The following is a 26,310-nucleotide window of genomic DNA, read 5'->3' as shown; positions in this document are numbered from 1 at the left end:
TGTAGTTTATTCATATTTTTATTGACCCCAAGAAAAAAACCATATCGTACATCTCATTCGAGCCGTTCGGAAAAACGATACATCGTGCGTGCAAATGAAAGTATGATGTTCATGATACACCTTAGCCTGTCTCTTTCGTCGAGCGTGTCGCAGCAGCAGCAGCAACAGCAGTAGCAGCAGCAGCAGCAGCAGCAGGCCAAATTCATTTGCTTATTTACTTACTTATTTGTCGTATATTCTCTTAATGTTGTGGGGGGGGGGGGTACTTACGCTAAATCAACGCGTACAACCGGAACGGGAACATCGGGAGCGGGTATTCGCTATTACGGTACGGCTAATCGGTTTTATTGAGTACGAATTAATTACGATAAGTACAAGTATGCTTGTGCATTGTAGTTTCATAGAAAACGTTACGTGGCTTCGTAGCTTCGTAGTCAACGTGTCGAACGCCGCGCGAACTTCGGCTCGACCTTGCGCACGATCGAGATCGCGGGAACGTGCTGCAAATGCGTGAAACGAACATGAATAAATCGCGATCGCCGATACGAATACGTCGACCGTCGCTGTGTCAGCTCGCTAAATACGTTGCTCATTAAATATACGTACAAGCTGGTTGTATTTCACACGAGAATCTGCAACGCGTCGATGAATACCAGAGCAGCGCCGAAGTTCCCTAAAGTCGTCTAAAAGATGTCTGATGCATTTTCTAAACAAATTCTAGAAAATTCCTAGGATTTCAGGAATACGTCTCTTCTTCTTCGACGCGTTTTCGTCTAATCACCGAGCACTATCGCGGCGTTCAACATGTTAACGAATGCAACTGACTATGTATGCGTGTATGTGTACATGTGTGTATGTGTGTGTGTGTGTGGTGTGTGTGTGATATCGATTCGGAATATCGATCGAGATCAGTGTCTCATTCTACCTGGGTCCTTCGAGATAGCCACTAGAACAGAGTTTCAAAAATCACTGCCAACTCCGCGTGTAATAGTACGTATGCATGCGTGTGTGTGACTGTGTGTGTGTGCACGCGCGTGTACGTCTGTTTTTCTTTTTGTGTACGTGTACCTATGCCTATGCTCTTTCGTCTAAATCCCCTCCTTCTCGTATTGCGCGTATTCTTTTTCTTACGTGTCGACGATTAGCGATGGCAGTGAATACTGGATCTCGCTCTAGAGCTTCGAGATCTCTCTCTCTCTCTCTCTCTCTCTCTCTCTCTCTCTTCCTTTCTCCTCTATCGTTCTGTTTCATTCGTACAACTTTTTATTTTCCTCTCGCTTTGCTCTTACGCGGTTGTGCTCCCTTCCCCAGTCTTCCTCGTGTCACCTTCTCTTCGTTACGTCTTGTTATTTTGCTTTCTCGCTCCTCTCGCCGCGCACTTCACAGCTTTTTGTACCAGAAGAGGTAGTGTTCCCCTTCGCTGATTTGCAGGTCGTCGACACCTGAGCAAGTACAAAGCGGTTATATAGAAATTGCGTTTTTCATTCATTACACATCACGAATTTCATCGCATAATAATTTCATGTACTGGCATACACCACATTCGATATATTTAGCGAAAAATATCGAAACCTGAGATTTTGCTTTTGGATTCTAAAATTTGTATGAAGGTGTAACGTTAAAATTTATTTACATGGATGCAACGTTTCTCTACCAAACTATTAGCAACACTTCTCTACAAAAAAATATGATAGTCTTATGAAAATTATTACATATTCCCCTTCAAATAATATATTTTTAAGATGTTTGAAGATTGACGCTTCTAGATACTAGGCCTCAAAACCGACATATCCATGATACCTATCTATAAAAAATTATCGAAAAAATCAAATGAAAACACTGAAATTACATTATTTTGTATGATTATTATATGTTGTCTTTAATCTTACATATTTTTTATTATGCGAAAATCCTCGACTTTTTTCCGATCACCATAAACAAATAAGAATGAATAAGAAAACAAGACAAAATCAGTCACCGGTAGCTTTAACTGTATCCTGTGAAATGATATTTCATAGTAAAGTTTAAGTATGTTGATTTATAAAACTACCTAATAAATTTTTCTTGCATGGTTCAATAACAGAGAATAGAGATTGGCACAAGATCTAAAGTGATTCAAAAAGTTTAAAACTCACACACTGTAGAATAGTACTGTCAAATAAATTACCGTTGCTTTGTCATGTTAATTTTCACAAGAAAATAGTTCAACAGAAATCAGTGTAACAAAAAATCAAACGACGCTTATAACAGTCGGACGTGCTTGCAAACGCAAAAAGTGCCAATTGCAACTACTGTAGACACAGTAGACGAAGTTCATCTTCTATCTGTCAGAGTTCAATATTTTACAGCCGTGAAACATAGATATATCGGTTTACCACACCTGTGTCGATTTTAGTACTTTTCCTCTAAATTATTATCAAAATCGTTGTATTTCTTTCAAGTTATCTAACCAGACGAAGAAGATCAATGGGAAAATTCTCTGCGTATCTTCTCCGTTTTACCTTTAGATATTTTATTTTTTCTTTTCATACATCTACCGTCCTTTTTTGTATTTTTCGCGAGATCCTGTTGCTCACGTGGTGCGATTGTTATTATTTGCAAGAATAACACTGGCGTAATCGAGAGCAAGCTGGATGCAGCGTTCAGTCGAATCGTACCTCCAGGTGCGACCAGCTGATTCCCGGGCGGCGAGGAAGGCTCCGGCGGCGACGGCAGTCTGTAGAGCAACCAATAGTGGTAAGACATCGGCTCCTCCTTGTAGCCGGCCAGCGTGTGAACGTAGTGACCGTTAGGCCATTCGGACGCGGTGAATTGGAAATGGGGCGATATTTCCGCCGCCAGCAACATCACACCGTAGAAAGTCTCGTTCTTGGGTGCGGTTACCATCAGGTTATACGTCTCGTTCAAATTACTACCGACCCACAGGGTGTACGACACGTTCACCAGCATCGGTGCCACAGTGCCCGCGATCGTCGCTTCCACATTGCTCACGTTGCCCGCCGACGCCGACGACGGCATGGCGGTCTCGCTATGGTTGTCCGATGTCGCGACGTCTGCAACTCGTAAATTTAAGAGACCATCGTTTCGTCCCTTCCACTTGTAAGGAGAAACATATTTCAGAGGGACAGCACATTTCATGCTGTCGTAGCAAATAAATAAATATACAGTGAGTGTTTTCTAAGTGTTGTCAATATCTTAGGAGTTGATTTTTAAGGCGTCATTTTATGAAGAAAAGGTATATATACGGAAAAAAGTTTAGTTGCATTAACCAGAAGAAAGAAGCGATCAGATACATTTTGATTGAAAGAAACACAATTTCTGGTTATAAGAGCCACATTTGGTCATAGAAATTAGAAATTCTGTTTCCTTCAACCAGAACGCATCTGGTTGTTCCCTTTCTAGTTAATAATTAGTTAAACAACAAGATTTTTTTTCGTATGTTTATGTCAACTTTAAAAATTTAAAAAAATACCTACAAAATATTTTATAGTATTTAAGAAATATATATATATTTATTGATCATCTATGTCAGAATAAAATTTGCTGTCCCCCTAAATTACTTCTTTTCATGTGCCCTACGCTGAAAGTCGCATCGACGCATTTTATTATGGATATACCAATTTCCTATGGGTTTTGTTTCGTAGTTTGTTTTTACAGGATAACGCATTTTGGACGATTACTATTACCATTACACTTGGAATAATATTCAATCTTTCAAACTTAAAGTTAAAAGCAGTAAATGAAGTAAAATTCAGCCAAGATTTCAAAGTCTGGTTAATATAGATCGACTTTTGCATACTCACGGGGATCTATAAATCCGAGTCACCTCAGTCAGTTCAAATTAATAAGCATTTCTGTCGGAGATAGAAATATGGTTTTAAAGATACTGAGTCAGTCGAAAAGTTCGGTTCGATTTTCATCCTGACGGTGAACCCGTCCACTTCTACGATGGAAATATATGAACACTAGAACATAGGCGAAGGAGCACAGGCAATCACGGTGACTATTTGATCGATGAATAACTTGTTTCTACCGCACTGAGAACAAAGTTTTGGTATTTATAACCNGGGGGGGGGGGGGGAGGGAGCAAAAATATATCTTCACACAAAATTTATTAGCATACTTATATCAAAGTCTTCGCGGATCTTCAGTAAACTTTCTTTTTCCTTCTCGCTTCTTTCCTTTCACGAGCACCACTTTTGTGTGTATACTTAATATGCACTTCACTGAGGCAATTTTCTGACATTGTTGGCCGCAACCATATTTTCATCCTCCGCAATAAACTAAAAGATCTCTTAACGGTGCTTGTTGCACAGTTGGGTCAAGGAACGTTGGTGAAATTGATAAATTTTCATTACACTCGTTTTCACAAAGCATTGCTAGTACTTTGTCATTAGTTTTTAATTACAAAACATATACTATAGCTTTTTTGTAGAATGTAGATTATAATCCGTGAAGATATCAATTACATTTTTTTACTTTTATGATTTTTGTAATTTAATTACTTCTCCCTTGCTAAAATTTAAAAGTGGTCAAGTGTCCCCTCCCCCTCTTGACTACATTCACGTTTGTAATTATAATCGCATAATAGAAAGAATTCTAGTGAAGAGAATAATTTTTCTAATAAGCCTCATTATATACGGAAAAAATAATTCGTTGATATTTTTATGCTGTCCTAACAAAATCTGTTAGTTATTATATGGATAGCAAAATGATTTGTTAAGAGTACTAATTGTCATTCGCTAGATATATTTTGCTGAATCTCTAAATTATATATTTTGCTATAAAACAAATCAGTAAATGTAGAAAAACACAATTTTGTTCTAATAGAAAATACGTACACTGAGAGAAAAATATAGTTATTTTCAAGGACGACAATATCCTTTTTTCATTTTAACCATAAAAATGGTCGAGAAAATTATTTCTCTAGTAAGTGTTACTATAGTGTTATTACAGTGTCAGCGATAATAATTTTACGTGCACGTTGCTACTATTATTTTTATGATTAAAATAAAAAAAAGAATAAAAAGAAAAAGAAAAAAGAATCGTTGTCTTCGAAAGTAACTATATTTTTCTCTCAGTGTAATATTAGTGTGCGATGATAACCTTACATGTGGATTGCTACTACTATTTCCTGGGTTAAAATGGAGTAAAAGATATAGTTGAGGTCGAGAATGATTATATAATTTTAGTGAGATTGCTCTCAGTGTGAATGCAGCGAAGTGGATTGCGAGAGACTGAAAGACCGAACTTTTTGACTGTATCCCCTTGTCATCAAAATAAGAAATTTACTATTGCTTGTGGTCAGACGAGGTGGCGAGTTGTCCGAGAGACCTTGTCCGCAGTCGAGAGCTCGGATACTGGCGAGTCCACGCGGTGCAACCCCTAACATCGCTTCGGCGGTGGCTCGGACGTCGCCCCGGAAGGACCCGTCTGTCCGTTGCTGACTGATCAGCCAAGCCAAGGCAGCGGATCTGTTCCAGTTGTCGGCTGGTTCATTCTCCACTTCTTCCAGCGCTTGCATCACCAACGTGGTGGTGTGCAGGTCGCCGAAGCTGCCGTCGAGCCTTTGCTGCTGTGCCAGCCCCATCGACGGGTTGCGCACGAAGTGATGGAGATTCCGATGTCGGTGGTCCTGGACGATGCATTGCAGAGCCAGGATCACCATCGCCACGGTGTCTGCGAACATTCGGAAGGAAATGACAAATGAACGCGAGAGAGCTTTCATTTGACACGAAACATTACAAATCCCGGTTATTGGCACGCAATTGTCCCGGAAGAAAAGTATTTGTTATGTGCAACTGTAATTGCACGGTGAAGTAATTTATAGCCGAGAAATTTTTGTAGTGAGTGCCATTATTATCACGGTAATAATAACTTTATACGCACAGAAAAACTACTATATTCAACAAATAAATATTACTTGTTTCAAGTATTTGATAAGTCTATATTACATATTTGTAAATATATCTCATAAGTTCTTTATAAGCATTAAAAAAAAGCATTTAAAAAAAATATCAAATTTATTCAAAATATATTCTGGAAAATATTTCCTAGTTTAAGTTTAGTATATTTCAATTAAGAATATTAAATTAAAATAAACTTCAGTTTGTGCTTATTTAAATTATAATCAAATTTTTTAATTTTTTTTTATAAAGTTTAAAAAAATACCTACAAAATATTTTACAGTATTTAAGAAATATATATATATATATATATATATATATATTTATTTATTGATCATCTATGTCAGAATAAAATTTGCTGTCCCCCTAAATTATTTTTTTCATGTGCCCTACGCTGAAAGTCGCATCGACGCATTTTATTATGGATATACCAATTTCCTATGGGTTTTGTTTCGTAGTTTATTTTTACAGGATAACGCATTTTGGACGATTACCATTACCATTACACTTGGAATAATATTCAATCTTTCAAACTTAAAGTTGAAAGCAGTAAATGAAGTAAAATTCAGCCAAGGTTTCAAATATTCTTGAAGAGAGACTAAATTTTTCTTTTGAATACGTGATAGTGAATTTATCTTTAAGTTTATGATAAGTATATTTTAAGACTATTATAAAAAAAATGTTTTTTATTGAAGATAACTTGAAAGAAGGAAAGTAAATTGATTAATCGTATTTTTCTTAGCAGTGGAATAATATTTTTCCTTGTGTATGTGCATTCTTCCACTGCAACTCCTTGTCAGCATGATCGCTCTCAAATTTCTTGGAATGAAATCTCACTCGAAACAAGCGAAAAACGATAGTGTTTTCACTTGAAGCAGTAGTAAAAATATTACCCCTCGAAATTGCAAGATTGAACGTTTCATTCAAGCTTAGAGTGGATTCTGACTTTATACGAGTGATGTTTTGATCGACTGGAGTGAATTTGTTCCCATAACGAATGGAATGTATCAGGTTCGCTCTTTCATTTCGAATGAAAATATTCTCGACGATTCAGAGTATTCATTCTATACGAATGAAAAGTTATTTGAATTCGAATGATTTGCTAGTTATTTTATTTTTCGAGTAAGATTTCACTCTAACAATTTAAAGAGTGAGAGAAAAATGTTGTTTTTGTTGCCAATGTTTGTCATATGTTTGTTATATATGACTGTACGGTGAAATAATTATAGTCAGGAAAATTATTTTTGTAGTAATTGCCACTATAGCCACGGTAACAGTAATTTTAACGCATATTCTCACTAATATTTCTTTGTTTAAACGACATAAAATATGATTGACGCTGAAAATAACAATAATTTTAATGAAATTAACCATTTTCTTTTCTCAGTGTAAGTTGTCCTATATTTTTCACTGCGATTTTGATTGAAAATTATCATTATGATTGAAAAGAACTTAAATACTACGATAGGACTACATGCCATTCAAATTTACTGAATTTTTCAAAATATTTTAACCTCTGATCGTATAATAAAGCACATTATGAACAAAACTTCTGATATTTGTAACTATAATTACATAGTGAAAAGATTATAGTCACTATTTTATAATAAATGTCACTATAACGTCAGTGATAATAACCTTATATACATAATGACGCTAATACATTTGGTTTGAACAACAAAAAAATACAGTTGACATCGAAAATAACTATAATTTTAGTAATAGCAATCATTTTTCTCTCAGTGCATATATAAAAAAAATATATACCTTTACATGTTGGAAATTTATTCAAAATTCCTCAAAATCGATAAAAGTTGCCTTCGAGCTTTTCTTCGTTATACTCGTCTAATATTATTTTGTTTCATTTCCTCCAACGATTTACTATCATATTATCAATAATCACACGATTTAATCAAAGCGATACAAAAACTCATGTTTTCTAAAGCTTCTATTTCCTCGCCACGATCGTCTTGATTAATGATGGTAGAAGTGAATAAAGATATGCCCAAAATTCTTGCGGAATACATTGAAATAAAAGAATATATCCATACAACGATTGGGAATACGTTTGTAAAGTATTCCGAAATCCTCCCTTTTACTTTAACAATCAATAAATAGCCGTGAAGTTAATATAGTAAAATCATAAGAAAAAATAGCTAAAAGTAGCTAAAAAAGAAGATCGCATGTCATGCCAACTTTACGATTATTTATCGATTGTTGCACAGAAAAAAATGCTAGATTCAAGTAAATAATTATCCAATACTTTTCAGCAAATTTTTACTTGGATCAAGTAACATTTACTTGGTCCACGGAAAATATATTTTCCGAGTAAATTTACATAATCGAGACGACTGCAGCGAAGGATTGGGAGACTTAAAGGATCTTTGAAGTATCTAAAGAATTCGGACGTTGTATGGATCTTAAGGTCACGCACCAACATTATGGTCCCGCGCGGCGTTCGCGATGTCCAGGAGGCGGCGAATCTGCCGCTTCCGCACGTGTGCTTGAGCGCTGCACGCCGCGAGCGTGGTCAGCGCGAACTCGTAATCGGTCGGCGGCTCGTGATGCTGCAGCGTGCCGATCAGATCGTGACCGTGGAACTGCCTCGGGTCCATGCACATAGCGTTCAAGGCCAGAGTATAGCGCGCCAGCCGCACCGGGGAAAACCCGACCTCCCTGTGTCTGTGAACACGAGCGAATGCGCGAGAAAAAAATTCAATATTTCGTGGATGTGTGTTTTGCGTAATCCTGTCTCGTATCTCCGTTTAACTTCTTCAGAGATATTGATGCACACTTTTTCAATTCAAATATTATCGATAAAATCATAACGAGCGGTGTAAACGAGAATAAATGTTCGCTGCAAAATCCCACAAGAAAGAGGGAAATCTCCTCGTGTGACTGACAGATGTATTGATGTCACCTCAATACTTAGACTGGTCGGCTAGTTTCCAGCGCGAGACCAAACGTGCGCAACCGTATGTACAGAGTCAGAATATAAAACAGACCATGCACCCAATGCAAGGATAATAGTATCTATTTTTTCATGGAAAAAAATTAGCAACAGTTCAAGACTTATATTCTTATGTATAAGCAAAAGTTATATGATCTTATATGAAGATAAAACTTGCTGTGCATAAAAAAATTTTATATAGTTCCATTAAATATCTATTCATGTTATTCAAGAATAATTTTTGTGAATTAAGGGGGAAAAATATTGGATAGAAAAAATTATGTCTTCCAACTAAAAATTGTATCAATTTGAAAATACCTTACAACAGGGTGATTTTGGGACCGCTGTGGTAACACTTTTCAAATTTGAAATTATAGCAGGCTCATATATACTGTAGTCACGGAAAACCGTGATTTAGCTTTGATTGTTCCCAGAAATCGAGTTTGACATCATCAATACCCTTCCCAATACGTCTCTTGTTCTGGCGCATTTTTAATGAGAACTTTATTAATGATTGCAACATATTAGTAAATTTCCCATGGCTTCAATCAATAACTTCAGTACGCTAAATAGATATTTTTTTTATTACTACGTTTTTGGATACAAGTTTACTGTTGGAAATAACTTAGCATCTCTTGTGGAATATTATTTACTTCTTAAAATGTAAAGTAATTGATTTTGATGACTTTGATAATGACTTTGATAATGATTTTTTTATATTTAAGCCCTGCAGGATGTCAGGCAATTTTCTCGTCTGATGGGGAGATCATATTTGCAAATTAAAGAGATGTTTCTTATTTTCAAATCCTATCTTGAATTTTTTAAATTCCATTTTAACAGTTTTTGTGATATTTTTGTTAACTTTAGTTATTACAGACAAAATTATATGTTAAAGATGACTATTGGAGGTTTTTGACTTCTCATGGGTTTAGGATCGAATTAAAAATTTGTCTATATAGCCTAGCATCTTTAGGAAATCTATAAACTGAACTGAACGGATGGAATTGATACAGAAGCCAGTAGAGATACAAAACTGTAAGAAAAAAAAAGATGTTCCACAGTCACTCCACTTCACGGGTTGACATTAGTACAATAAAAAAATTCTTCACTCTCTCTGATGTAAATTAAATCTCAAAATGTTTAAATCAATTTAGCTGAACAATGTAACTTTCGTCATGCATGAGAAAATCATATTTCCATATATAATGAAATTACCAGTGAAAAAACGTGAAAATTGTACCACAGTTACTCCGTTTTACGGTATCGTTCTTTCTATCCCATATTTTTTCTCTCAATTTATAAAAATTATTCTTGAATAACAAGAATTCCAATAATAAAATATTGTATATATAAATATTATTTTTGAATGACAAAAATATGTTTTTTAGCGGAATTACATATTAATAACAAATTTTTTTATGTTAGAACAAGTTTTATTTTTATATGAGGATCGTTTGATAAGTTCTTAGAATTATGAGAATATAATTTTTTAGTGCAAAATAATTTTAATTTTTCAAATATAATCTACCTGAAGCTTAATGCGCTTGGTCTAGAATGCTCAAGTTTTTGCATATTTTCCATATAATATGATTTATCTTTCTCCTCAATATAGTCATTTACAGCATGGATTATTTTAATATTCAAGCCAAATCTCTTTCCATTCAACCATTTTATCAAGTTTTAAAACAGGAAAATGTCATAGGGAGCTAAATCTGAACAATACGCTAGATGGTCGACTATTCGAAACGTAATTCATGCAATTTGGCCATTGAAACTGCAAACGTACGAGCTGGTGCATTGTTCTGGTGAGAGAGCATTTTTTCTTCGCCTTATGGAAATATTTTTCCTTGATTCTATCATTAATTTCCTTGATTGCATCATTAAATTGGTCCAATAATGATGCATAAATATTTTCTTGTGATTGTTTTTCCTTTTTACAGATAATAATCGATAGGCAATATTTCATGCGCATCTCGAAAAACTGTTGCCATGACCTTTCCAATTGATGAAACTGTTTTTGCCTTCTTTAGCGTACGTTCATCAAGAGAAATCCATTGTTTTTACTGTTCTTTTGTCTTTGGTATGTAGTAGTGAATCTATGTTTCATCAACGGTTACAAGATGATGCAAAAAATTCTTTGAATAACGCTTTCCCAACAACGCTTTGAAATAGTCACTCGCCTTTGATCAATAGTAAGCAAACGCAGCATCTATTTTGCGGATAGTTTTTCATATCCGAATTTTCATGTAACGTATTGTAGATTCGTTCAGTTGAGATGCCCACAATCTCATAATTTTATTCTGCGATCTTCTAATACGATATTATAGTTTTTTTCAATAATTTTTTTATTTGTCATCGTTTTTGAACGATCTAAGTGTTGTTCATAGCTCGTGCTTGTACGACCATGTTCAGCTATCCAATTATATACTGTTGCATTTGAAAGTGCGGACTCATCCAAAGTATTAATCATCGATGATTTTTACAGGCTTTAAATCTTTCAAGAACAAATATTTAGTAGATGCTCGGATCTCGATTTTATCTATTTTTAAAAAAAAGCAATAATAGTTCACAACAAAACCAATTGACGAATCTGTCGGAAATTTTATGCGTAGAGGTTTGAAGGATGGCAGACGTCAACTGTGATGTCAGTTTGATATTAATGGCGCCATTTCATATATTTCCGAAGGATTTATCAAACGATCCTCATTTAAGATTATACAAGGTGTCCCAAACTAATCTCGGTTCCCATGGTGTACAAATAGAACGGGTAAAACTGGGCAGAAAAGTCATGTACCATTTTGCAAAATTCTCAATAGTTAGTGAGGAATTAATTATTTTGTCTGAGCTAATGAACGTATGGGAAAAAGAAATAGGCTGTAAGATTAATTTGGGACACTCTGTATAAGTTTGATCACTTTATAATAAATATATTAATATTAACTTTATTTTTTTACATTAGTATATATTGCACAAATGATATTTCATATTATATTAGTATATATTGCACGAATGATATTTCATTATTTTCATTCAATATCTTTATAAATAGTTCATAAAATATATTTAAATTATTAAAACCATCATATCGTGTATGAGTGACGTCTAAATGACAAAACTAAATTTTCTTCTGATTTGAGGTGTACGGGAAAGTTTGAATTCTTCGACAATATGAAATTAAAGTGAAAACTTGCGAAAGAAGGACTGAAACTTTCGCACACACCTGATAATAAATTTCTCCCCAAGGAGGTTGAGTTGCGCGAAGTGAGGTTCCCGTAGGCCTACTCTGTAACTTCTGACGACGGTTACCGTCGTTACCGTTATGTTATCGTCATGCAGGTATGATATACGAGGTCTGTTCAAAAAGTATCGCGAATTTTGTGTTTTTTCAAAAATTATTTATTTATTCATGAATATCTATTTTGTCTCCTTCAAAGTAATCCCCATCAGATATTATACACTTGTGCCAACGTTTTTTTCCAATCCTCGAAGCACTTCAAAAAATCATTTTTTGTGATCTTGTTCAGCTCCTCCTTCGATGCCGTCTTTATCTCCTCAATCGTAGCGTAGCGTCGTCCTTTCATGTGCCTCTTCAGTTTCGGGAACAAGAAAAAGTCACAGGGGGCCAGGTCTGGGGAATACGATGGCTGCGGCATCATTTGTGTGTTGTTTTTAGCCAAAAATTCGTGCACAAGCAACGATGTGTGAGCAGGGGCGTTGGTACGAATTTCGCGGCGACCTGTNAATCGAATGGCACGAGCCAATCGATATGTTTAGGTCCTCAGCAACTTCTCTAACGGTGATTCGACGATTGGCCAATACTATTTTCTTCACTTCATCAATGTTTTCGTCTGTTGTTGACGTGCTCGGGCGTCCGGCACGCTCTTCGTCGTTCACATCTTCTCGGCCCTCTGAGAACATTTTGTACCATCGAATAAACGTTGCTTCGGTCCAAAGTAGCTTCACCATATGTCACAGTCAACATTCGGAATGCGTTCGCGCACTTAATTTTGTTAGATTCTTTGACCCATTTTTTGGAATAGGCAAAAATCGAAGACGAGCCAAAACACGTCCAAGCAAAACAGCTGTCAAAGATAAACTGAATATTCAAAATGGCCGAACTTGTCGGCATAAGTGAGGGACATGAGTACCAACATAAGTAATAACGCCACAAAAAAATCGAAAATCGAATATACGTAACCCGCGGAAATTCAAAATTCGCGATACTTTTTGAACAGACCTCGTACGGTAGAAAAGTTGCGCGATAGCAACGTAACAATAATGATATGATCATGAAAAGTCACAGAATATACCTGGAAAATCCATCGTGAGTTCAAAATTCAAATTCAGGTTGAAAGAAAGAGCGACAAGTCGGGCATTAATTGATTCCGGAAGCGAGCGCGGGCGGATGATCACGCCTGACGTAATTGCAATTAATTGGGATATTAATGGTCTGAATTTGCAGCGATACTCTTTGCACTGACAATGACAACCGGCTGAGGTAGACACTTTTGACGAAAGAATCGATAACGCGGAAGCGTCGCGCCGACGAGCGCATATCCGCGCGAAGCACGCCGTTCTTTCGCGAACGTCGCGTCTATACGATCCGACTCTGTACGCCACCGATAACTCGACGATAAAGAATGTCAAGGCGTACGGCTCTGAGAACTAGCCGTTCCCTTCAACTTCCCCTCTGCACGTGAACTTTATAGGTCGATGAAAAGTGCCGCAGTGTTATTATCTATACATCCGTTGCGCGGCTCGACTTGAACCGGCTATAACTGCCCGCTCTCAAGAAATTGTTTACTCGTTATAAATCGATCGTATGTGCGCGGAGCATATTTGTTTTGTCCGAGTTTCCCGATCGGGTCGAAGTACATACGTCCATTACCAGTAAGTTCAGACAAGTAAATTCGCGATTCGTTTCTTCGGTTCTTGATTCTCCGGTTCGAATCGTCACTCGTTACAACAATCATTCATCAAATCACTTTCAGCTCTGTTGTTTTGAGGTCTGTTAACAGTCGTCACCTTAAACTTATTCATGTGAAACTTATTCATGTGAAACACTCAGATTTTAATTTAGATCTTAATTTAGAGTTAGATCTGAGTTTTTCAGTTAAATTTGACGATACACGTGACGTTACACTCGTAATCGTGATTCAACTGGAAAATTCAGATCTAACTTTAAATTAAAATCCACGTATCTCACTTGAAGCCAATTTTAAGTCGCAACTATTAATATAAGTTTTAAGTCCGTAGTAATAGTTGTCACTTGAAATTCCTCCTCATGTGAGATATTTAGATTTGAATTTAAAGTTAGATCGGAATTTCTTAGTTGAGTCGTACGATATATTTGACATGATATTTGTGAATTCTAATTTATAAATCTTAATTAAAAAATTTACTTTAACTCTAGATAAAAATTTAGGTATACCGAGAAAAAAATGTTGGGCATTCACAACTGTAATCGCATAAATAAAAGAATTACAGCCAGAAGAACCATTTTTCTAGTAAATGTTACCGTAGTGTCAGTGACAATAACCTCACATGCATATTGCTATTGCACTGAGAGAAAAAATATCTAAGAAATAAAAAATATAAGAAATAAAAATATAAGAAATAAAAAACTTATTCGATGGGACTATATTAATAACTATACTAATAACATATTTACTTAAACTAACATAAATGTTTTACACTGAAAAAAAATTTTTTTAAGTAAGGAAATATATATTTTCTTCAATTTATAGCTTCTCATGAAAGTAATAATTTATTCCATTTAAATGAAAGAATTTTGAAAGACATTTAAATAAATATGTTATTAATATATCCACCGGAATAAATATTTTTTATTTTTCAAATATCTTTTCTCTTAGTGTACTATTTTTTGGGTTAAAAACGGGAGAAGATATAGTTGTGGCCGAAAATGGCTATAATTTTAATGTGATTTCTCTTAATATATCTTGAGACAAATTTCAGATAATAACAATTTATTAGTAGCCTTAGCTAATCGAAATTAAAAATTTTCAATTTCAATAAGGACGACAATATTACGTCTTTGATTCTTGAAAAAAAGGGAAACGGGAAAAAAGAAGAAAAGGAAAGGGAAGAAAGGAAAAAGAACAAAGGATAAAAGAAGGGGTGCGAATGCGATCATGTCGAGTTAATTAACACAATTCTACCTCCAAAGCGAGAGCACGATCTCTAGTTCCATCTGCTTGGCGGTGAGCTGCAACTCGAGCGGTGCCGGCGGTGCGACATTGTCGTCGCGGGAGAGATTCGCCAAACGGAGAATCAGAAGTACCCGATGCGTGTCGTTACCCCATCCGGCGTCCTTGTCCCGTTGACTCCACAGCCACGTGGCTGCTCGCTCCAGGATGGTCTCCGCCTCGGCGTCGGCAGACGTTACCTCGATATTACCCGCTGATGACCGACGAAATGTTCCCCCGTAATTTTTCACAGCTTGCGAGATCGGTTTGAGCGTATTACGTTTCGCGTTTTTGACACATTAACTGTCGTAGAGGTAATATTGCCACGTTTTATTTGTATTATTTTTATTTAGTTTCGTCACTTTTATTTTTATTCATTCTATCAACCCTTAACGCCCCAAGTGTTCCTCTCAGGAACGTAATTTTGTTTGATAAATACCGAATTTACAAGTGACCCCTTAATGCGCCGCTAAAAATACAATACTGAACTTCACAATTTCCTTTTAAATGCCTATGGATTAATAAAAACCTACTTTGACAATATTGATATTTATTAACTTCTATCTTGATCTTTTAATTCTACAGACTTATTTTGACGCTAAAACAACGAAAACAAAAATTTTAAGACATCATCCAAGTCAAAGTAGGAACAAATTATATGATTAGGATATTATTGGGATGTTATTAGGAAACTGAACATATATTTTGCTATTGTCAGATAATATAACGTCTAAAATTGGGACATAAGTCTGTAAGATATCTTTCAGACGTTTTATGTCCCGATTTTAGATGTTATGTTATCTAGATCCTACTGTGTTGTTATCTAGTGTTATGTTATCTAGTTTCTACTGTGTTGCTGAATGAAAGGTTTAACACAAGGCCAAAATTTCGACTCGGGCAGGATTCAATGACACGAATTAGCAAACGCATACTCCGCGAATTGCAATAATTATGCAAATTATTCATCGTGTCTCCGATTATTCAAACTCGAGTTAAGCGCTCGGAAGTAATCAAGGAAAATCAGCGCGGCAGCCGGAACGTGTCTGAAATGCGAGACGCGCTCTCAACTCTTTCCGTAGATTACGCACACGTACCTTCCGCACGAGCGAAAACGCACAACCATCCTAGAAGAAGGGTCACTGCCGCCATGTTCGCTCTTCCCCACATCACACCCGCCTGGTCTCAAATTGCGCCTGTACTATCACACCTGAAAGTCGAACGGAACTCGGTTACTCACACACACACACACACACACACACATACGTGGGGAGAACGCGTCCCGCAAGACGCTGCGCACGTCATCCTACTTTTATCGGAGTTCTCTCCGTGCGGGAATCTCTTCGCTTTCTTTCCTTTTTTTCAATATTATTCTCTCTCGCTTTCGTTCGAGAAATATTCCGGGCGAAAAGTTACCGCCGACGTCACAAGGAATCGTCGTCGCCCGATGTCGCTCAGTATGCATGCCCTCGCTCGCGGAGAGCAAATCTTTTGGCGGAAAGTTCGCGCGCGAACCCTGCCCGCCCCGCCGACTTCCCATAGAATATACCATGAATATTTAAACATCCCCGCACCAGCCTTTCTCGCGTGTTTCGTTAAACTTCTCGGCGCGTAGACAAACACGGCGGAATAAGGCGTGACAGAGTGAGGGAGGAGAGAGAGAGAGAGAAAATGGACGAGAAAGGCAGGAAAGGGAAGCGGAAGCAAGAACTGCATTCGAACTCCACTACGTTCCAATTCCGTACTCGGAACTCCTGCGAATTAACTTACGTGTCAACAACGTCCATACGTCCGGGAACGCGGCGATTATCCTACTACTCGTGCCAACTAATCACGATCAACGTCAAATGGTGCCATCGCGATCGCTCGTTAATCGAGATTAGCTCGGCGTCCGTGAGAGACCGTCGATGACGGCGTGTTGTATCTATCTTGCGACGATGTCGCATGTTAAGAGATGTATATGTGTATGGTTGGTAGGTTGCTTATTGTCAGTCCGCTCGCAATTCATCCAGTTAATTAATCATCCATGTTATTATTTCCCACGAATTTCTTGCCGAATTTAAATTAATTATAAACCGTTTGTGCGAGCATGTTCATTGATCGATCTTCGGCAACTTGGCATTTTTAATTTCTCTTAATGCGTTTAGTTATTAATTAAACCTTAACAAATTAGTGCTGCGGGTAAAATTTAAGTTTTAAATACATGCTTATATTTTTTTTCTCAATCTTTCTTTATTTTTATTTATTCGGAACTGGTAGATATTGAATCTCATGGATATCTAGCCAGTAACGTAACACTTATTTCTCCCGGTGGTTCTCGTTAGATGATAGGTCTGTTCGTTTCAGTTGAAGCAGTACTACACTCTGGAACTTTATGCTTTTTCCCTTCATTGCTTTTTTCCTTTTATGCTTTCTCCTTTCAAAGTTATACATTTGTTTCATTCTAAAGGCAAAAAAATTTGGCTCAACTAAAACGAACAAATCATGGCTAGATCATATTAATATAACGGCTAGATAAATAAGTTAGCTGATGGTTAAATAAAAAAATTACGAGACGAAAAGTCAGGTTAGTACTTTGAGAAAAATCAGACATTAATATAACGCTCACTTTTCAATTGCTTTCTTCAGACTTTTATGCAATGATGTATTCTCAATTTTGATATGCTATTTTATTTTTAAATGCCAGTGGTGGCTATATAGTAATTAGATCATATATTTTAGAATATATGATTTTTATCTATTCTATCACATTTGATACGTAATGGCTAGACAATAGCTAGATAATAAAACTGATTTTATATTTTAGTGGATTCAATCTAACTTGTTAGCTACTGCACAGTAAAAAAAGTTGTTAAATTGAATATATTTTACATATCCCAAACAGTCCATCCAAATTTGTGTTAATCTAACATAAGATAAATATGTCAAAAAGTGACACAAATATTATGTAAAAAATTAATTTATAAAATGTGACATTTTGATATTATTTGCAAGCAAATTGTATATTAAATTGATATATTTATAATGTCAAATATAATAAAAATATTTTTATATTAAGAAAAAATGTTATGTATCACTTCTTTTTCATCGTGCTGCTTAAAATGTCGTCAATAATTTTGCTCGAAATCTTCTTAACTATATACTATTTAATTGATTCAATCAATATCACGTTTGAAAAATATGCTTACCACTGATGAGATTGAAACTTGCGACCTTAAGTCGCCTATCTTAGACATACTACACTACTTTTATATTCTAGCTATATTCTGTGTTCTGTATTGTCTAAATTTTAAGATGACAATGTTATTGAGGATAATTAACGCATCTTGTCTGTAAATTTTAACATACAATATATGTCATCAATAATATTCAATAAAATTCTTTAACATCCATGATATATTAATTCACATTCTCTTTCTGAAGTATAAAACGTGTTATTTCAGCACTTACATATGTTGAATATCGACTCAATATAAAATAGTGAGATAACATAAACACAATATATTAAATTAACATGTGTGTTAAAAACTTCTCACAAAAGTTTGAACAAGGACAAATTTTAACATATTGCTGCGTAGTTTTTGACTCAGGCCGACTAGATACATTTATTCGGGTCGTGCGTATAATATTTCCAATTTTCATTGCAATTAGCATTATTGATATTAGTAAAGGAGAAGATGGTATTATGTTGTAGATATTATGGTCCCTCTTAGGTCAATATTCATAGTCAGATGCGATGTTTAAGACTTCTTAAGACTTCATTTTCAGACGCTTCGTAACCAATAAAGTGAACAGTAATGGAAGATGAACTTAAGATGGTCTTAAATATAACATCTGACTATGAATGCAAGTAATGATCTATAGTTTATGCACACATAGTCTGTCTGCACTACACTTCGCTGTTCTTCTGACAGATTGTATCTTCTGACAAGTAAGTCAGTATCCACATTAAAAATTCATGATCGTGTTTATTGTCATCCTTTCTAAAAGTTTATTTCGAATACATGTATAATTTTATAACGAAACACTGTGTATTATTTTAAACAAAAACCAATTTTTTAAATCCATTTTAGTTAGGGACCATTATAACCCCTGTTTCCCTTCAACCTACAGTACAGTGTCACCGCGTTTTCTTGTAAACAACGTCCTAAGAAATAAATATTTCATAACTTTGGATCTCTAGAGTCGATAGAACAACTCTTTAGCAAATGTGATCGTGCAAGCTTTCAATTTATAATATTGATCATTGACCAAGTTATGTTATGCAAAATATAAATGATACTAATGTCGGAACGTTGAAATACTTATTCGTTTCTCACAGATAAAAGAATATAAATGAAATTTGCGTTATTTGCTTATCAGCTGAAAAGACTGTCGAACTCTCCCCTCCCCGAGGAGCGCCCCGCGAGTTTCGACAGGGACTCTTGGCGTTGAAAACCGCGCGTCTGATTCATCGGTGTTTACTTTTTCCAGGACACCGCGTGGACATCATGGAGCGTGCGCGCGCGCGCGATCGATCGCGCGCGGAATCGACAAGCGGCGGGCTATCGGCGAATCTACAAGCGTGTGCGGCCTGGTCGGTGGCTTGATGAAACGTTTTAATAAAGACCGGCGCGCCGGCGTCGCCGCATGTACACACTCTGTGTACACGGACGCGTGTCGGAAGCGTGCGTATGAGGAGCGCGCGAGCGTGCGCACGTGTGCACACGCGCACCTGTGTGCGGCGTGTCGACACGGGCATGGATGATAAATCGTGTGTCTGTCGGATATACCGGCAAGTGGAACACAAGGGACGTCGGGCGTCGGTATGCCCGTGGAACACGGACTCGAGCGCGCGCGATATTGCGTGGGATCGATATCGTGGCGCCTGTCGCCCTCTCCGAGAGAGAGAGTCAACGTATATATACATGTACATACATATGTACAAACACATACACGGAGTCATGTAACTATGTAGACAGGTATGTATACCTGGGAAGCTCTCTCTCTCTCTCGCTTTCTCTCGCTCTTTACTTCCTTCCTTCCTCGCTCTCTTCCGCTCGTAGTCCGCTTGCTCGCGACGACGACGCGCGTCCTCTATCGCACGCTCGTGATCGTGCGGCATCATCCCCGTCTCTATCGAGCCGCCGCTGCGATGTCGGGAAAGAGTATAGAGCGCGGGTTGCTAACCGAACGCGTTCGTAGTCGGTTTCGAAATAACGCACAAATACGGTTGAATTAAAATCGTGACTTGCATTCTCTCTCTCTATTTCCGTCCCGTGTGCGGGGCGCGCGCGCGCGTCGTCTTTGCGTTGTATTAATAAGTCTCCATTCGACGCTGGTATTTTTACGCAGCCGTCTCGCGACAGAACCCGCTATAATTAAATCCCCCGGCGTGTATTCCCGTTCCTCGTTACGTAGATGAAGTCCGGTCGAGATAGACGGCTTTCGAGAAGCGACGAACTTAAAAGTAGGACTCTCGCGGCTCGTCCGGCGCATCCGTTACTCTGGAAGATGTTACTTCGCTTCTCCCAGCGAGAGATAACACATGTAATTCTAACCCGGGGAACGACGGAATTAATGGATCCCGCCGCGGCGGCGGCAGTAATAACACTCGTTATAAATCCTCCTAACTCGCCGCTAAAAACTGCATTTATTATGTACCAGCCATGCTAATTTCTTCTCTCCGAAGATACCTGCGGAGTCGTCCGTCGGTTTCGTCCGATAGTCACGAGCGCCTCGGAGAGCCTTAAATATTCCAGCGGAATCGAAGCGAACGCTTCACCTGTTTTCGGCTGACGTAGCTCGGCTTATGTAACCGACACACGCGAGACACACTCGGACGAGCGTTCGTGCAAGGCCGTGGGTAAAAACAGACGGAGAATGAAGAGCGAGTAAAAATAAACACGAAACGGAAGCGATCCGAGGTTTCCCGATCGCGAAGGCGATTGTCTCACCGCGACCGCCGCAGCGTGAAACTCGGGATATTTGATGCTCTTCCCGCGATATTAAGGTAAGGACGTACCTTAGTATCGGGAGAAGAGCGTCAAACATACCTGGATACTTACTTAACGGTGAACATTCTTGTCGTTTTGGTCCTTATGTAAATACGAATTACGTTAAATATAACATTCTGAATCATTCATAAATCTTTAAATATAAAATATTTATATATGTATTCAATATACATGTACATGTACAGTGTTCCGCGAAGAAACCGACAAATTTCGCTAGCATATTTGAGAGGTCGTTCTGAACGAAAAAAATGTTATATAAACAATAAGTTAATTCAGAGCACGTATGGATTCGTTCGGAATTGATACCGATCGGAATTACTCATTATTTCCTATAAAATACAAGAGAAAATCTAGGAAATAATTAAAAGATTCAGATCGAAATCGATTCCGAACAAATCCATAATAGTCCTGCTCCGTTATCGAAATATGAACTTATTGATATAAGCTATAAATAATTAGAAATATTCAAGTTACTTAACTTTTGTTTAATTATATATTTGAAATTGTGGGAAATTGCGTTTAAGACATATTGTACTAATATTTACACGTATTGTTCAAAATGAACACTTCTTGCTTCTGTGAACGCAAGTAGACGTGTTTCCATTGATCGCTTCCACGCAATATCAGCAAGATCATTGCTAATACTAACAGCAGCTTCTTTCATATTTATTATCAACTGCTCACGTATATTTAGCTTTCCAATTAATCAGAACGGGAATGCAATCTTCTAACGCGATAACTAGACGCATCAGTCCATATCTCGATAACGAAACTAAATTGACCTATTGTTTATATAACATTTGTTGTTTTCAAAATGACCTACCAAATATGCTGGCGAAATTTGTCGGTTTATTTACGAAACAGCCTATATATGATGTTGCATATGTTGAAAGTTTGAGTATTCGTATTTAGAAAGAGTAAGACAACAAGAATGTGTCGATAGGGAAAAAATGTTGGTGAAACAACAAATTGTTAGTTACTGCAGTGACAGCTAAAAGATTTGTTAAGAGTATTAATTTTAATAATGCCAATTAAATGTTATCATTTTCGCAACAACATTTCGCTGCAATAGCAAAATTACTTTTTCCTCGTAAGAAATATTCTCGTTGTCAATACTGCAAATCCAAATATATTGTTTTTACAGGCATAAAACGTCTGAAAATGACATGTTTGTCTGATGACACGCTTTTTCTTTACATGTTTCTTGCCACTTTAAATCGCGTCATTTAAAACGTTTAATCGTGTTAAATTATCAGTCAACACGTCCGATCGTGTTAAATGACACGATTTGAAACGGCAAGAAACGTGCGTAGGAAGCCTCACTTGAAACAACACAATTGGATTTTCAGTAACAAACATCAACTAACAATTTGTTGTTCCAGCGACATTTTTCTCCCGTGTAAGTAAGCACATGTCCGGGTATCGGCACTTTTGCGTAACAGATATGTTTAGGTGGAAGGAGGGACGAAAAAGAAAGAAGAAAAGAAAGAGAAAGGAGCGGGGAAAAAACGGAATTCGCCCTCGGGAAAATCTCAGTGTGTTCCGTCGAAATACGCGGGATGCGCGGATTTACACGGCCGCCGTCGGCCCGCTGCTAACACTCCGCCAAGCTGTTCCGATAATACGCCCGATTTCGGAAGGGGTTGTTGTGCAGCTCCGTTATCGCTCGGACGACGTCGGCGGAGCAACGGTGCGTCCGGTTGGATGAAGCTACCTCCGCCGAGCGCATCCCTTGCCTCCGCTGCGAGCGAGAGAGAGAAAACGGAACAGACGGACAAAGAGAGAGAGAGAGAGGGTGGATGAGCAGGGCAGTTGCGACTGTTCCGCGGCAACGCGGACTGTAATGGCGTTACAGCGGGTTTCGTGCGGCGGTCGGAAACGTCGATGCGAAGCGATAATAGCGACGGGAATGCAATATCGCGGGCCATGCGGGTGCAATGGATAAAAGCTCGGTTATCCTCCCGGGTGGCTCGAATCCCAGTCATCCCCTCTCTCTCCGTCGCCCCTGCCCGACTTGTTTCGGGTTCTTCTAAACATTGCCCCGCGCGCAATGGGTATATACTATTGTTCTCCGGGGACTCGGAACTCACTTAGAGCCCCGGCTAAACGGCTTAGCTGGCGCCAGCTCTCCGAAACTGCAAAATGCAATAGCCCTCATTGCGGTTCGCTGCAATCGTTTAGGATTACACGCAGAGTCCGGCTGAAACTCCGAGCTCGCTCCCTCCCTTCTTGCCCGACGAGCCACCGACGGTCGTCCTCCGACTGCTTCTTCCCTTTTCTCTCTCTCTTTTTTTTAACGAGATGATTGCCGCCTTTCCGAGCCGTCCGTTGACTCGCACGTGGCGGCGAAGTGTCGAGTGTACGGTATCGCCTTTTAATGGACTCGCGGGGAGACGAATTAACGCCATCGTGGTCGTCGGGGTTTTTCGGGAGGGAAAAAAAGAGAGAGAGGGAGAAGCTCGACACAGCGAAATACGGCGACACGCGTAATTGTCGGGAGCGCTTCGCGCGGCGCAATAAGCGAAGTTACGATCGGATAACGTCGCGCGGACTACCGTTCTCGCTCCGCGGAATAATGAGTGCACAATAAACGAGGTTGCATAATAAACGGCGAGAAGAGATGTAGCCGATTGCCTCCGACACGGGCGCCCCGAAGTTTCCGGCGTAATCCGCGCCGTCGTCGAAGTAATTATGGGTATAATTGAGATTCGCCGAGTACACACTGCTCCGCGCGGGATATCCGTTTGCGCTTTGCTGCCGGCGATAACGATGTAACGAGCGTATAATGTTAACTCATTATGTGTCACTTTAACATTCTCCTCTCTCTCCGATTCGCGCCCTCGTACAGCGTTCATGGTCGAAGAAAAAAGATCGTGAAGAATCTGGGAGTTTGTAGAAAAGAATACATACAGTTTCCGAATCTAATTTCAATATATCGGACTTGCGAGTCTGCAATTTCCAATATCAACGGAATTCCGCCGCAGAGACGCATGAGGGGAAAAAAAGGAAATAATAATCACAATAGAAAGAGAGAGGGGGGAGAGAGAGAGAGTTTGATAACGATACACCGGGTTATTGACCGAGCGCGGCTTTTGAAGTGGTTAAGCTCAACGGTGTGCGCGCCTACGGGAGAGCAATATAATACCGTCCTATGTAATATACCTGATTGTACAAAGGAGGCTTAATATCCAGCAACAGCGTAGACGAGACGGCTATGCAAGAGAGAGAGAGAGAGAGAGAGAGTCTTCTCGAGGAATTTCCAGCAAGGAAGCTGGAAATTTCAAAGAGTGAGGGAGGGAGAGAAAGAGAGAGAGAGAGAGAGTGAGTTGCGCGAAAGTAGATGTCGGTATCGACGGGCTCTCCGGCGTGAATAATTACATAACAACAAGATTTCGCGTGTACAGCTGTGATGTGAATTTTACGCGACGATCGGCCAGGGTTACTCTCGAGGTTAATCTCGAAGTGGCGCGTGAATAAAGAAACAGGGCGGATGGACATTGGGATATATCGAGAGCCGAATCGGGCTGCGCTTCCGGGAGGGGGAATACCCGGTCAATTATTCATCCGGAATCGGTTTGCGAAAGTTGCGTTTTATTCGCGAAGTTGCACATATATACGTAAATACGTCGCACATGGTACAGTCGCTGCAATTATTGTTAATTATCGCGAGATTGATAATATTTACTTCGTAGGAGTTGGCGGAATGTACAGTCGAAATCGAAGACTGCAGCGCGCGCGCGCGCGCGCCAGGCAGTAGTAATAAATAACCTTTATAGCCGGACGGTAAAATCAAGGTGAGTCTCGCGACGTGAACTTCGTATTTACGTGACGCCAATTATCCGGACTTTATAATTGTGCCGCCCGGTGAAATATTCATTCTCACGGCGGCGAATAGAACGACGCGCCGATCTACTCGGTTGACCCAATATAATCTAGAACTAGGAAATTTATGAATGATGGGCGACGTGATATGCGATGCACGTACGTAGCGCGAACTAGTTTCGGAGAGCCGCGAGACTTCTTTTTTCAGCCGCAAACTTCCAGCGGAGAAAATGATTGCAATTTTTGAACTTGCGCTCTCTCTCTCTCTCTCTCTCTCTCTTTCTTTTCCTCTTTCATAGTATAAAGAGATTATGCTGAAATCTTTTACGCGCCTCCACAAGAGAGGAAGATGAAACGGCGCGGCGGAAGATGAAACGAAGAACGCACTCGCGTATGAAAAGTCGTTGAGTACGTGATAAACTGTCCGTCTGCGTTTAATGTAACTTCGTTTGCATAAAATCAAACGTTCTAATTTATATATGTTCAGTTAATTTCCATATTTACATTTTCATTTGCCCCCATTTGCATTTTCATTCCAATGATATCGCGATGTATCACCGGATGTGATTTAGCTCACGCCGCGAATATTTTCTGCGGCACCGAAGAGACCGCCAAACGGAGCGTACGTGTGTGCGCGCTATTTTTCCTCTCTCTCTCGAATTTTTATTTTTATTTTCAATTCGAACGCATCCGTCTCGATCGCGATTTCATCGCACGCGAATAACATAACGCGATTCGGGCTCCCGTTGTCCCGGTTTTGCAGCGGAGCGAGTATTTTAATCGATTCCACGTCGCCGCGACGCAACACGCACGGTTAGACAGTCCGATATCAAATTCAGTGCTACGTGTGAAAATACCCTCTTCGGAGATATCCCCGAAACCCGCGAGCGCCCTCGTCGAGCTTCGTCGGATGGTCAGTCCGCGCTAAATTCACACGAAGGAAAAAAAGGCGAAACTTTTCGGCGGAAGCCGTTGTCGGACGACAAAGCGACGACTCTGCCGAGCGTGACATCGAGTCAACCTTCAATCACCTACACGTTTAGTCACTCGTGCGATTCGGCTATAATCCGATTGCCTCCTCGTATGCAAAGGCGAAAGCCGATGGCACCTAACCCGACGACTCTTGAATCGAGCTCTCGAATCTTCCCTCGGAGAGTGTCGGTCAGCTCTCGCGCGGTAACCCCGCCGGACCCTTAATCCCGATTGTGCGGAGGTCGAAGGTTCCGCTTACCTTAGCGGGTGAAATAATCGTCTTGTTTGTCCGGACGGTGGAGACTCGGCTTCTGTTCCTCCTTCCTGTTCCTCGCGGGGTCGGAGAGCGCGCGCTGTGGCTCCTTACCAAGGCCGCCGCCAAAACTGACTCGATGGCGGCGTCGATGAGGACGACGGCGACGACGGTGCACGGCGACGACGAAAGCGCGACGACGGGTGCC

General features: G+C 39.0%; 1 protein-coding gene across 2 annotated transcripts; it reads right to left on the bottom strand.

Annotated features, from left to right (window-relative positions):
- Positions 1–26,310, bottom strand: LOC106745437 (uncharacterized protein CG3556). 2 transcript variants are annotated; one of them, XM_014621040.1, is made up of 7 exons: positions 26,109–26,310; positions 16,157–16,269; positions 15,036–15,276; positions 8,341–8,588; positions 5,293–5,679; positions 2,658–3,059; positions 1–1,442 (listed from the first exon to the last, which is right to left on the bottom strand). In XM_014621040.1, the coding sequence occupies exons 2-7, from the start codon at positions 16,227–16,229 to the stop codon at positions 1,381–1,383; spliced, it is 1,413 nt and encodes a 470-aa protein (XP_014476526.1). In that variant the 5' UTR covers positions 16,230–16,269; positions 26,109–26,310; the 3' UTR covers positions 1–1,380. The 2 variants fall into 2 exon arrangements, with proteins under 2 accessions (XP_014476526.1, XP_014476527.1); XM_014621041.1 differs by having other exon boundaries at positions 2,658–3,053.

The sequence above is a fragment of the Dinoponera quadriceps genome, unplaced genomic scaffold (assembly GCF_001313825.1).
Source record: "Dinoponera quadriceps isolate SergipeBrazil2010 unplaced genomic scaffold, ASM131382v1 scaffold1742, whole genome shotgun sequence".
In the NCBI taxonomy this organism is placed as follows: domain Eukaryota; kingdom Metazoa; phylum Arthropoda; class Insecta; order Hymenoptera; family Formicidae; genus Dinoponera; species Dinoponera quadriceps.
Note: the sequence above shows the minus strand (reverse complement) of the source record. Positions and strands in the feature narration are given on the sequence as shown.

Coding starts and splice junctions, on each gene's coding strand:
- LOC106745437 (XM_014621040.1), bottom strand. CDS start 16,229: ATGTGGGGAAGAGCGAACATGGCGGCAGTGACCCTTCTTCTAGGATGG. Junction 5,680..8,340: donor CGCGCGGGACCATAATGTTG/GTGCGTGACCTT, acceptor GAATGTTCGCAG/ACACCGTGGCGATGGTGATC. Junction 3,060..5,292: donor TCGTCTGACCACAAGCAATA/GTAAATTTCTTA, acceptor TAAATTTACGAG/TTGCAGACGTCGCGACATCG.